This window comes from Colius striatus, unplaced genomic scaffold (assembly GCF_028858725.1).
Source record: "Colius striatus isolate bColStr4 unplaced genomic scaffold, bColStr4.1.hap1 scaffold_38, whole genome shotgun sequence".
NCBI lineage: Eukaryota > Metazoa > Chordata > Aves > Coliiformes > Coliidae > Colius > Colius striatus.
The window spans coordinates 1,636-14,027 of NW_026908522.1; the positions used below are offsets into that span (position 1 = coordinate 1,636).

General features: G+C 64.7%; 1 protein-coding gene across 2 annotated transcripts; it reads right to left on the bottom strand.

Annotated features, from left to right (window-relative positions):
• Window positions 1-227: 227 nt before the first annotated feature.
• HDGF (heparin binding growth factor) lies at window positions 228-12,104 on the bottom strand. Of its 2 annotated transcripts, XM_062019983.1 has the most exons (6): window positions 11,609-12,099; window positions 3,896-3,972; window positions 3,473-3,611; window positions 3,173-3,355; window positions 2,866-3,077; window positions 228-525 (listed from the first exon to the last, which is right to left on the bottom strand). In XM_062019983.1, the coding sequence occupies exons 1-6, from the start codon at window positions 11,693-11,695 to the stop codon at window positions 519-521; spliced, it is 705 nt and encodes a 234-aa protein (XP_061875967.1). In that variant the 5' UTR covers window positions 11,696-12,099; the 3' UTR covers window positions 228-518. The 2 variants fall into 2 exon arrangements, with proteins under 2 accessions (XP_061875967.1, XP_061875966.1); XM_062019982.1 differs by having other exon boundaries at window positions 3,173-3,611; window positions 11,609-12,104.
• Window positions 12,105-12,392: the final 288 nt, after the last annotated feature.

Consider the following 12,392-nt stretch of genomic DNA (forward strand, 5'->3'; position numbering starts at 1 on the left):
AGCCCTTGTCCTTCTTGCCCCCCTGGGCACGCTGCTGCCTCACCAGACTTGTGCTCCAACCCCTTCCCCAGCTCTGCTGCCCTTCTCCCATCCCCATTCCTCTCTCCAATTCCTCCTCATCCTCCCTTCAACACCCAGAAACCAAACCAGAGCTGCTGCAGCCTCCCAAGGGGAGCACAGGGCAGCGTGCTGAGCCTGGCAAGGGCACAGAGAAGCTGTGGAAGCTCTTTAAAAAGGCATGAATCGCTTTTTATTTCAAATCAACTGATCAGCCCCCTAGAAATCACTAATACAAAGCAATGCCCCCCGTGACGGCGGGGCCGGGGACGCAGTCGCCTCAGGGCTCCTCTCACCCCCTTGTCCTCTTCATTTCTCTCTCTTTTTTTTTGGCTTTTTATGTATTTTGTCATTTTTTTGGTCTTTTTTTGTGTGTTTTCTTCTGGTGGACATTTCAGTCTCCTGTTTGTTTCTCGCTGCAGCACCCAGCAGGGACAGATGGGCTCACTGGGGAGAGGCTGCTACAGGCTGTGGGAGGCAAGAGAAGGGCAGGGTGCTCAGTCACAGAGCCCAGGGTGGCATCTGGCACCCCCATGGGGCTGGCACGACCCCACACAGCCCCCTCCCCACGCCTGGCTGTGTGGGATCAGAGAATCACTGAGTGGTAGGGGTTGGAAGGGACCTTTAGAGGTGACATCCAGGGATGGGAGGTGAGGTGCAGGGAAGGGAGGTGAGGTGCAGGGATGAGAGGTGAGGTGCAGGGAAGGGAGGTGAGGTGCAGGGAAGGGAGGTGAGGTGCAGGGATGGGAGATGAGGTGCAGGGATGGGAGATGAGGTGCAGGGAATGGAGGTGAGGTGCAGGGATGGGAGGTGAGGTGCAGGGATGGGAGGTGAGGTGCAGGGAAGGGAGGTGAGATCCAGGGAAGGGAGGTGATGTGCAGGGATGGGAGGTGAGATGGAGGGATGAGAGGTGATGTGCAGGGATGGGAGGTGAGATCCAGGGATGGGAGGTGAGATCCAGGGATGGGAGGTGAGGTGCAGGGATGGGAGGTGAGGTGCAGGGAAGGGAGGTGAGATCCAGGGATGGGAGGTGAGGTGCAGGGAAGGGAGGTGAGGTGCAGGGAAGGGAGGTGAGGTGCAGGGATGGGAGGTGAGGTGCAGGGAAGGGAGGTGAGATCCAGGGAAGGGAGGTGAGGTGCAGGGATGGGAGGTGAGGTGCAGGGAAGGGAGGTGAGATCCAGGGATGGGAGGTGAGGTGCAGGGATGGGAGATGAGGTGCAGGGATGGGAGGTGAGATCCAGGGATGGGAGGTGAGGTGCAGGGAAGGGAGGTGAGGTGCAGGGATGGGAGGTGAGGTGCAGGGAAGGGAGGTGAGGTGCAGGGATGGGAGGTGAGGTGCAGGGAAGGGAGGTGAGGTGCAGGGATGGGAGGTGAGATCCAGGGATGGGAGGTGAGGTGCAGGGAAGGGAGGTGAGGTGCAGGGAAGGGAGGTGAGGTGCAGGGATGGGAGGTGAGGTGCAGGGATGGGAGGTGAGGTGCAGGGAAGGGAGGTGAGATCCAGGGAAGGGAGGTGAGGTGCAGGGATGGGAGGTGAGGTGCAGGGAAGGGAGGTGAGATCCAGGGAAGGGAGGTGAGGTGCAGGGATGGGAGGTGAGGTGCAGGGAAGGGAGGTGAGATCCAGGGAAGGGAGGTGAGGTGCAGGGATGGGAGGTGAGGTGCAGGGAAGGGAGGTGAGATCCAGGGATGGGAGGTGAGGTGCAGGGATGGGAGATGAGGTGCAGGGATGGGAGGTGAGATCCAGGGATGGGAGGTGAGGTGCAGGGAAGGGAGGTGAGGTGCAGGGATGGGAGGTGAGGTGCAGGGAAGGGAGGTGAGGTGCAGGGATGGGAGGTGAGATCCAGGGATGGGAGGTGAGGTGCAGGGAAGGGAGGTGAGGTGCAGGGAAGGGAGGTGAGGTGCAGGGATGGGAGGTGAGGTGCAGGGATGGGAGGTGAGATCCAGGGATGGGAGGTGAGGTGCAGGGAAGGGAGGTGAGGTGCAGGGATGGGAGGTGAGATCCAGGGATGGGAGGTGAGGTGCAGGGAAGGGAGGTGAGGTGCAGGGATGGGAGGTGAGGTGCAGGGAAGGGAGGTGAGGTGCAGGGATGGGAGGTGAGATCCAGGGATGGGAGGTGAGGTGCAGGGAAGGGAGGTGAGGTGCAGGGATGGGAGGTGAGGTGCAGGGAAGGGAGGTGAGGTGCAGGGATGGGAGGTGAGGTGCAGGGATGGGAGGTGAGATCCAGGGATGGGAGGTGAGGTGCAGGGAAGGGAGGTGAGGTGCAGGGATGGGAGGTGAGGTGCAGGGAAGGGAGGTGAGGTGCAGGGAAGGGAGGTGAGGTGCAGGGAAGGGAGATGAGGTGCAGGGATGGGAGGTGAGGTGCAGGGAAGGGAGGTGAGATCCAGGGAAGAGAGGTGAGGTGCAGGGATGGGAGGTGAGGTGCAGGGAAGGGAGGTGAGGTGCAGGGAAGGGAGGTGAGGTGCAGGGATGGGAGGTGAGGTGCAGGGATGAGAGGTGAGGTGCAGGGAAGAGAGGTGAGGTGCAGGGAAGGGAGGTAAGGTGCAGGGAAGGGAGGTGAGATCCAGGGAAGGGAGGTGAGGTGCAGGGATGGGAGGTGAGGTGCAGGGAAGGGAGGTGAGGTGCAGGGATGGGAGGTGAGATGGAGGGATGAGAGGTGATGTGCAGGGATGGGAGGTGAGGTGCAGGGATGGGAGGTGAGCTCCAGTGATGGGAGGTGAGGTGCAGGGATGGGAGGTGAGGTGCAGGGAAGGGAGGTGAGGTGCAGGGAAGGGAGGTGAGGTGCAGAGAAGGCAGTCACCACACCACTCTCACCTCTCCTTGTGGTCTCTGACCTCCTCCGTGCCAGCTTTCTCCTTGCCCTCCTGCTTGGCCTCGTTGGCGTCCGGCACGCTGGTGGCATCGCTGTTCTTCTCCTTCTCCCCTTCGCCTGGGTTGGCTTTTGCCTCCTCTTTGGGGACCTCTTCGTTGTCCACTTTCTTCTCCCCTTCCTGCCCCTCTGTCTCCTTGGTGCGTTTCGGGGAGTCCTGGGGGAGGGTGAGGGGAGGGGCTGGAACCAGCTCAGCCCAGCCCAGGACCTCTCCTTACCCACATCCCCATCCCCAGTGGCCCCTTCCCTTACCTCCAGAGCATCTTCTGCTTTCCTCTTGATCCCAGCTTTCTCGTTCTTGTCCTTGGACTGCTCATCAATCACCAGCTTCCCCTCCTCGTCGCTGCTGCCCTCGGCATTGCCCTTCTTCTCCCCATCACCCTCGGGCTCCCGCTCTGCCTCGGCGGCCTCGGGGCAGCTTTTCTTCTGGGTGGGCTGGAGGAGAGAAGGAGGGTGAGGGTGTGTGTGTGTGTGTAACTCACAGAGGGCACCTGGGGAAGGTGGCTGGAGAGATGGGGATGAGAAGCAGGGTGACCCTGCCTTGTGACCCACCTGGTAGCCAGAGGCTTTGACCGTGGGGTTGTTCTCGATCTCCCACAGACCTTCACTGAACCCTTTCCGTTTGTTGGGCTTCCCGAACTTCTCCTTGCACTCCTCATAGGGGAAGAGGTCTTTGGGCCCCAGGAAAGCCCTGCAGTGAGGGATGGCAGCTGGGTGAAGCCTTTACCTCTCCCCAAAGACCCCTGGGGCCATCAGGGCCTCCTCAAGCCTCATCTTCCCCCTCTCCCCCACACCCCTGGGGGCATCTTCCCCATCTCCTCGCACCCCCTTTGGGCTCCAGGAACACCCTGCTCAGGGGGTGAAGCAGCGAAGGGTGGCAGCTGGGGGAAGCCTTACCTCCCCCCCAGGAGCCCTGGGGCCATCAGGGCCTCCCTGGGCCCCGTCTCCCCCTCCCCACGCCGAGGCCTCACTCACGTTTCGTGGGTCCCAAAGAAGAAAACTTGGTATTTGTTGGAGGAGGATTTGACGGCAGCTTCGGGCATCTCATCGATCTGCAGGGCACAAAGGCTGGGGCTGAGCGTGGGGCCCCGGGGCAGCACCCCCAGCTGGGCTCTGAGCACTGCCCAGGGCTTCACCCCCAGGGCAGCACAGGCAGGGAAGGAAACCAGAGCCTGGAGCCGGGGGGGGGGGGGGGGACCCTTCTCCCACCCCTGGGGGCACCAGCAGCTCAGCAAACTCGTGCAGGGCATCAGCCCCAGGCCTGGCTCTGTGGGGGGCCATGGGGGTCCATGGGCAGCTGTGGGGGACTGTGGGTAGCTGTGGGGGTCTGTGGGCAGCTGTGGGGTGCTATGGGCAGCTGTGAGGGTCTGTGGGCAGCTGTGGGGGGCTATAGGCAGCTGTGGGGGTCTGTGGGCATCTATGGGGGGCTGTGGGCAGCTATGGGGGGGCTGTAAGCAGATGTGGGGGGCTGTGAGCAGCCATGGGGGGCCATGGGCAGCCATGGGGGGCGGTGGGTAGCTGTGGGAGTTTGTGGGCATCTATGGGGGGCTGTGGGCAGCTGTGAGGGGTTGTGGGTAGCTGTGAGGGTCTGTGGGCAGCTGTGGGGGACTATGGGCAGCTATGGGGGTCTGTGGGCAGCTGTGGGCAGCTGTGGGGGGGCTGTGAGCAGATGTGGGGGGCTGTGGGCAGCTATGGGGGGTCATGGGCAGCCATGGGGGGCTGTGGGCAGCTGTGAGGGGTTGTGGGTAGCTCTGGCGGTCTATGGGCAGCCATGGGGTGTGTGAGGGTGTATGTGTGGGTCCATGGGCAGCCATGGGGTGTGTTGGGGTGTGTGTGGGTCCATGGGCAGCCATGGGGTGTGTTGGGGTGTGGGGGGGTCCATGGGCAGCCATGGGGTGTGTGGGCAGCTCTGGGGGTCCATGTGCAGCCATGGGGTGTGTTGGGGTCCATGTGCAGCCCTGGGGGGCTGTGGGCAGCTCTGGGGGTCCATGTGCAGCCATGGGGTCCATGTGCAGCCCTGGGGGGCTGTGGGCAGCTCTGGGGGTCCATGTGCAGCCATGGGGTGTGTTGGGGTGTGTGTGGGTCCATGTGCAGCCATGGGGTGTGTGGGGGTGTGTGTGGGTCCATGTGCAGCCATGGGGGGCTGTGGGCAGCTCTGGGGGTCCATGTGCAGCCATGGGGTGTGTTGGGGTGTGTGGGCAGCTCTGGGGGTGCATGTGCAGCTCTGGGGGTCCATGTGCAGCCATGGGGTGTGTTGGGGTGTGTGGGGTTCATGTGCAGCCCTGGGGTGTGTTGGGGTGTGTGGGCAGCTCTGGGGGTCCATGTGCAGCTCTGGGGGTCCATGTGCAGCCATGGGGTGTGTGGGGGTGTGTGTGGGTCCATGTGCAGCCATGGGGTGTGTGGGGGTGTGTGTGGGTCCATGTGCAGCCATGGGGGGCTGTGGGCAGCTCTGGGGGTCCATGTGCAGCCATGGGGTGTGTTGGGGTGTGTGGGCAGCTCTGGGGGTCCATGTGCAGCCATGGGGTGTGTTGGGGTGTGTGGGCAGCTCTGGGGGTCCATGTGCAGCCATGGGGTGTGTTGGGGTGTGTGGGCAGCTCTGGGGGTCCATGTGCAGCCATGGGGTGTGTGGGGATGTGTGTGGGGGTGTGTGGGGATGTGTGTGGGTCCATGTGCAGCCCTGGGGGGCTGTGGGCAGCTCTGGGGGTCCATGTGCAGCCATGGGGTGTGTTGGGGTCCATGTGCAGCCCTGGGGGTCCATGTGCAGCCATGGGGGTCCATGTGCAGCTCTGGGGGGTCCATGTGCAGCTCTGGGGGTCCATGTGCAGCCCTGGGGGTCCATGTGCAGCTCTGGGGGTCCATGTGCAGCCGTGCCGAGCCCCGGCAGGTGCCGTTTCCCCCGCGGCTGTTCGGCAGCGGCAGCACAGCGCCAGCGACTCGGCTGCTTTTTATAAGCCTCTAAAAATAACGCTCCGTCTCTGCTCCGTCCGTCCCTGCTCCCGGCAGCACACGGCGCAGTCACACGTTCCCCCAGGAAGCCTCTGGGGGAGCTGGAAGGAGCCAGGGAGGAGCGGGTGGGGGTCCCGGGGCCAGTGCCAACACGTCCCAGGGCAGGAAGGTGCCAGGGCCGGGCGCTGGGGCCGGTGCCCAGGGCGCTGCTGACTCACGGCACGACCTTCGCCGAGTCACTTCCAGCCCTGCCTGGCCCAGCCTCAGTTTCCCCAGCCAGCCAGCTCAGCACCCACACGGGGGATTCTGCCTCCTCCTTTTCCTCCTGGAGTGTCATTGACCCTCTCAAACGTGACACCCAAGAGCTGAGACCTGGCCAAGGGACCCCCCAGGTCTCATCCTGGCGCTGGGGAGCCCGTGCAGCTTCATTCCCCAACGTGTGCCATCGTGGCAGCTGGCACTGCCAGCGGCTGGGGTGCTGCTGAGGGCCTCTGTGCAGGCACCAAACACAATGGGCTGTCAGGGTGGTGGCCTGTGCTCAGTCCCCACGCCCAGAGAGCTACACCAGGCCAGGACGTGCCCCTGTGCCACTCCTGTGCCACCCCTGTGCCATCCCTGTGCCATGGCTGTGTTGGGGTCCATGGGCAGCCATGGGGGGCTGTGGGCAGCTCTGGGGGTCCATGGGCAGCCATGGGGTGTGTGGGGTCCATGGGCAGCCATGGGGTGTGTGGGGGTGTGTGTGGGGTCCGTGGGCAGCCATGGGGTGTGGGGGGGTGTGTGTGGGGGGTGTGTGGGGTCTGTGGGCAGCCATGGGGGTCCGTGGGCAGCCATGGGGGGCTGTGGGCAGCTCTGAGGGTCTGTGGGCAGCTATGGGGGGCTGTGGGCAGCTCTGAGGGTCTGTGGGCAGCTATGGGGGGCTTCCATGGGCAGCCATGGGGGGCTGTGGGCAGCTGTGGGGGTCCATGGGCAGCCATGGGGGGCTGTGGGCAGCTGTGAGGGTCTGTGGGCAGCTATGGGGGCCCATGGGCAGCCATGGGGGGCTGTGGGCAGCTATGGGGGCCCATGGGCAGCCATGGGGGGATGTGGGCAGCTGTGAGGGTCTGTGGGCAGCTATGGGGGGCTGCCATGGACAGCCATGGGCAACCCTGCTGCCCCAGCATGGTTTGGAGTCTCCAGACCTCCTCCTGCACCCACTTTCCCAGCCCTGCCGTGTGGTTTGAGGTTGGTGATGTTGGTGATGTGCCTCCCCCCCACAGCTCTTGGCACCACTACCCTGCCCTGAAGCCCCTCTCTGCCCCCCTCCAAAAGCACAGAGGCTTTTCAGGAGCAGAGACAGAGCAGCAGGGATGGTCCCTGGCAGCTCCAAGGTCAGGGTCACCCTCACCCCAGCGAGACCCCTGCCCACAGCAGCCCCCCACACCCCCCCTGCCGTGGCAGCCGGGAGCAGCGGCTCCATCCCCACATGGCACCGATGGGGTGGAGGAGAAAATGAGTCAGAGGGTGAGTGGCCAGCAGGGCCCTGCCATGGGGATGCTCCTTGGCTCAGCACATCGCTGCAGGTTGCTCCTGTGGTGATGAGGCAGAGCCCATCCAAACCCCTCATGCAGCCCCTTGGCTGTGCCATTCCACACACATTCCCCTCCCCCCCAAGCCTGAAAACACCCTCTCCTGAGGAAAGGGGGCACAGGGGGGCATCGAGGTCCCATCCCCACGCCAGGAACCGTCCTTGGCCAAGGTCACAGCGTGGCCCAGGGCCGGGCAGCCCCCAGGTGGGCTGAGGAGCTCAGGTTCCCACCATGATGGTTGGGACTGGCTGCAAGGCCCATCCCCACCAGCAACAGCCCCTTATCTGCCCCTTCTCCACCCAAACCTCTGTCACAAAGAGTGTGCTGTGGCACCTCTATCAGCAGGGGCAGGGGGAAAGAGCCCCGTGGGGACAGCGATAGGGCAGGCAGGCGCCGGGGCCTGGCAGGGAGGGTGGCCATGAGGCCTTTGCTCTGGGGCTGTTTGGAACCCCCTCATCTGCCCTGGAGACCCCCCCACGGTGAGGGGCAGCAGCCCACCCGGCTGCCAAACTCTGCCCCGGGCTGGAGGCAGCGTCTGCTGTTTGTCCCACGTCTGTTTGGCCATCCCTGGTGCAGAAGTGTGTGTGGGGGGGGGGTTAAAGTACACATGTGTCTGTTGAAAATGGCACCAGTGGCACCAGTCTGTCCTTGTCCAGGGCCCTGGGGACCTCAGGGCTGTGGGAGGGGGGGGTCTGAAAAGAAAAGGCTGGGCCAGGCCCCCCGGGAGGGAAAGTGCTGGAGCGTGGCAGGGGAGGGACGGGCACGTACCCGGCTCTGGACTCTGCCCCCAACCTCTGCACTTGACCTTTGCAACCAGCCCTTGGAACGGAGCAAAGCTGGGAGCAGCCTGTCCTGCACCAGCCCCAGGGATCCTGACAGGGGTGCTGGGAGCAACCCACCCCCTGCCTCAGTTTCCCCACTGACTGGCTGTCTGGAAGGGGGAATGAATGGAATGAATTCATGTGTGGGGCACACGCAGCCAGGCTGAGCACCTGGGGCAATCCTGAGCCCCATGGCCACAGCCATGCAGCCCCCCAGGGCTGTCCCCAGCCTCAGGGGGCACAGATGTGACCCTGTCCCCAACACCTGGGGTTGGGGACCAAGCTTGCCTGCACTTGGTGCTGCAACAGCAGGACACAACTCACTGGAGAGGGGCTTCTGCCAGCACTGAGCAGCCCCAGCCCCCCACTGCCAGAATTAAACTGCTTGTTTTGCTCCTCACAGTGGCAAAGCTCATGGCAGGATGGATCCAGCCCAGCAGCGAGGGGCCCTGCCCTCCCCTCTGCCCCTGCCACATGCCCATGGGAATAGCAGCTGCTTGGGGAGGGGGATGCCAGCAGTGCCAGGACCCCCTGGGCTGCTGCACCATCCCCTGTTGCAATCCCACACCCTGCAGCAGCAGGGACGTGCCCCTGGGCAGGTGACAGAGCTCTGTGTGTGGGAAGGCTGGGCTCCGTGCCTCAGTTTCCCTTCTTGGGGAGGGGTCTCCATTGAGCTGGGGGCTGAGCTGGCTGGTGATCCACAGATCACAGAACCTCAAGTGCTGGAAGGGACCTGGGAAGCTCATCCAGTGCAACCCCCTGCCAGAGCAGCAGCACCTAGAGCAGGGCACACAGGGACTCATCCAGCTGGGGTTGGATGTGCCCAGAGCAGGAGCCTCCACAGCCCATCTGGGCAGCCCCTGCCAGGAGTTTCTCCTCCTGTGCCAGTGCAACCAGAGAATCACACAGTGATGGGGGTGGGAAGGAACCTCCAGAGCTCCTCCAGCCCCCTCAAGCAGGTTCCTCATGCTCAGGGGGCACAGGAACGTGTCCAGCTGGGGTTGGGATGTGCCCAGAGAAGGAGCCTCCACAGCCCATCTGGGCAGCCCCTGCCAGTGCTCCCTCAGCTCAACAGGGAACAAATTCCTCCTGGTGTTGCTTTGGAACCTCTTCTGTTCCAGTTTATCCCCATTGCCCCTTGTGCTGTCATTGGCCATCCCTGAGCACAGCCTGGCTCCAGCCTCCTGCCACTTGCAGACATGACTGAGCTCAGCCCTCAGGCTCCAGAGCCCCAGCTCCCTCAGCCTTTCCCAAGGGCTCCCCACCTCTCCCTCTCCTCCATTTCTTCCCTGGACCTTTCTCTCTGCTCCAGCCACACCTGGTTGGAAACAAATACCCCTGTGAACCCCAGCCCTGGCCGGGTCACGTTTCATCACGGCAGCCAATTAGTCACAGGCTTCACCCCAGCCCAGTGACGGGATTAGTCAGCACAGGGAGGGTTGGGGGGCTCGGCCCCTCCTGCACAGCAGCACCCAACACCCCCACATCCCCCAGGCCCGGCCTGACCTCAACCTGCTGCGTTTTGAGGGGAGGGGGGACAAAAGCCACCCTGCCGAGGGGCCCCGCCGCGCTCCGGCCATGCCGGTGGCTGGGCCTGAAACCCGAGCGGGCCTGGCCCCGCGCAGCCGCTAATTTGGTCACGGGCACGAGGCTGTGCCCCAGCTCCCACCCCCCCAGCAGAGGGGTCGTGTGTGGGGGGGACCCTCCGGAGGAGGAGGAGGCAGAGGGTGGGCGTTGGGCCCTGGCCGTGGCTCCCAGGGATCCCTCTTTGGCTCCTCCTCGCCAAAAGCCGCTTTCAAGCGCTTTGGGAGGCCGGTGCCAGAGCCGGACGGTTCCCAACCCCCCTCCCGGCCTCCACCGCCAGAACCCTACAAACCAAACAAAAGTTATTCAAACCCCGAGGAGGGGGAAGGAGGAGGGGACGGCATGGCGGGGGCAGAGGCGGGGAGGGACAGGGGGAAAGCCTTTAAAGCCCGCTGGGTGATTCCTCCCTGTTGCGGGTTGCGGCGGGCGGCCGCGGCTCCCGTTCGCAGCAGGGCTGGGCCTGGGGGTGGGAGTGAAGTGGTGAGGGGGGGTAAAAAAACACTCCCAAGGAAATTTTAAACTGCATCATCAACTGCTTAAAAATAACCAGCGACGTTAATCCGGAGCCTGAGCTTCCCCATGGACGCTGCTCAGGCCACCCAGGGCTCAACGCTGGGGAGGGGGCTGAACGCTGGGGAGGGGGCTGGGACACACACACACCCCCCCATCGAGTCCATGCTATTCACGATGTTTGGGAACCCCCCCAACCCCGTATTTGCCCCAACGGAGGGTGCAGCACGTCGGGTCCAGCACCAACCTCGATGCCCCCCCCCGCCTTCGGCAGCGTGTTCGCGTCGCTTCCCTCCCCCCCCCCGCCCCCGTCCTAAGTCCTCAGCAATCGTATCGATTTTTGCAAGCCAAACTCTCGGTGAGAGGTAAGAGCCCCGCGGACCTGGGGGACACGCTCGGGGACTCGCCGGCAACGCCAGGGTGGGGGTGGGCAAACCCTTCCCCCCCCCCCCCCCCCAGCAAAGCACCGGTGAAGTGGAGCAGCAAGTCCAAGGAGCCTCCCCGGGGCGTCGCTGCCGGAGCCCCGGTGGTGTGGGGGGGGGGTCTTGGTGAGGCCCCACAGGACCTTTCCCTCCCAGCCCCACGAGGTGATGGCGGGGGGTCATCCCGGGCTGGCGCCGGCCTCGTGCTCCCGTGCAGGATGCGGCCCAGGTCGCGGCTCATCCCTCGCATGGGGGGGATGGGGATGGGGATGGGGGGGGGGGCTTCCCTCGTGGGTTAAAGAGCAGGAGCAACCCGGGAAGGGGGTGAGGAGGGGGCTCCCCACAGCCACGCGGTGGCAAAAGCCACGCTGTCCCCCACCCGTGACCTCCCCACCTGTCTCCTCCCCCCGCTCCCGGACAGAAATGAGCGAACAGCACAAAAGGGACCCGGGGAGGTACATTAAACACATCACCCCCTCCCAAAACCAACAGAATTCACCCCAAAGCGCTTCCCCAACCCCCCTCAAGGAACGAATAACCACCCCCCCCCCCCCCCAACTTCTCCGCCCCGGCGAGCGGGGCCGCTCCAAGGCCTTACATAAGGTGCCGGTAAAGTTGAATCCAGCCAAAAAAAACCCCGACAGCCCATTCCTTGCCCAGGCCCGGGGTCGGGTCAGGGTCCCCACCCCCCTCCCAACACCCCCCCACCCCCCACGCCGTGCTCCGGGACAGCGGCTGCGGCGCGTGGCCGCCCGCGTTATGCAACGGGGAGCAGCGGCCGCGAACGGGGACACCGGCGGCTGCCATCGCAACCCCCCCCTTCCCCCGGCGGCTCCTTACCCGGGCAGGCCAGTGCGGGTAACCCTTCATCTTGGCGAAAACCAGGTCCCCGCATTTGTATTCCTTCTGCCGGTGCGACCGGGACATCTTTGCTGGCGGCTCCTCCCGGGAACGGGGAGGGGGGGGGGGAGGGGTGGGGGGGGGCGGGCAGGGGAAAGGAGAGGAGGGGAGGGGAGGGGGGGGGTTAAGGCTGAAGTTTTTGGGAGGCAAAACCCGGCGAGGCAGGGCTTAGCGAAAAATAATAATACTAAAAAGAGGGGGAGGGGGGGGAGAGGAGAAGGAGGAGGAGGAAGAGGAGGAGGAGGAGGAGGGGAAGCAGCGGCTTCTGCAGCCCCCCCAGCGCGGCGAGCCCGGCGGAGCGGCCGGGGCGGGGGGCGGCGGGGGCCCCGGTACTAGGAGCGGAGCGGAGCGGCGGCGGTGGGTCCCTGCCCCATGCGGTTGTTTGTGTTTGAAATTCAATTGCTCCCTCCCTCCGCCCCCCTTTCCCCCCCCCTTCCTCCTCCTCCTCCTGCTGCCGGTGGATGCGCTCGGAGGCTCGGCAGCGCTGCCTTGGACGCGCACAGTCCCCCCGGCTCACGCGTGAGCGGCCGAGAGCAGCGGCTGGGCTGGACGGGGCGAACGCGCCGTGCGTGGGGCGCACATCCCACCAGCATCCCCCTGAGCCCCCCTGACTGGTGATAGAGACGTGGCCGTGTGCCCGCGGCTCGGCGTGGGGGGACGGTCGTGGCTCTGTCAGGAGGAATCGGGACACGGCGCGACACGGGTCACCTCGGTGTGACATCGG

Bases quoted from the DNA above. Each gene is read 5' to 3' on its own strand.
- HDGF (XM_062019982.1), bottom strand. From the start codon at position 11,695: ATGTCCCGGTCGCACCGGCAGAAGGAATACAAATGCGGGGACCTGGTT. The intron at 3,973-11,608 runs GTAAGGAGCCGC...TGTGCCCTGCAG, and splicing joins ACCCGCACTGGCCTGCCCGG to ATCGATGAGATGCCCGAAGC. The intron at 3,612-3,895 runs GTGAGTGAGGCC...CCCTCACTGCAG, and splicing joins TTCTTTGGGACCCACGAAAC to GGCTTTCCTGGGGCCCAAAG.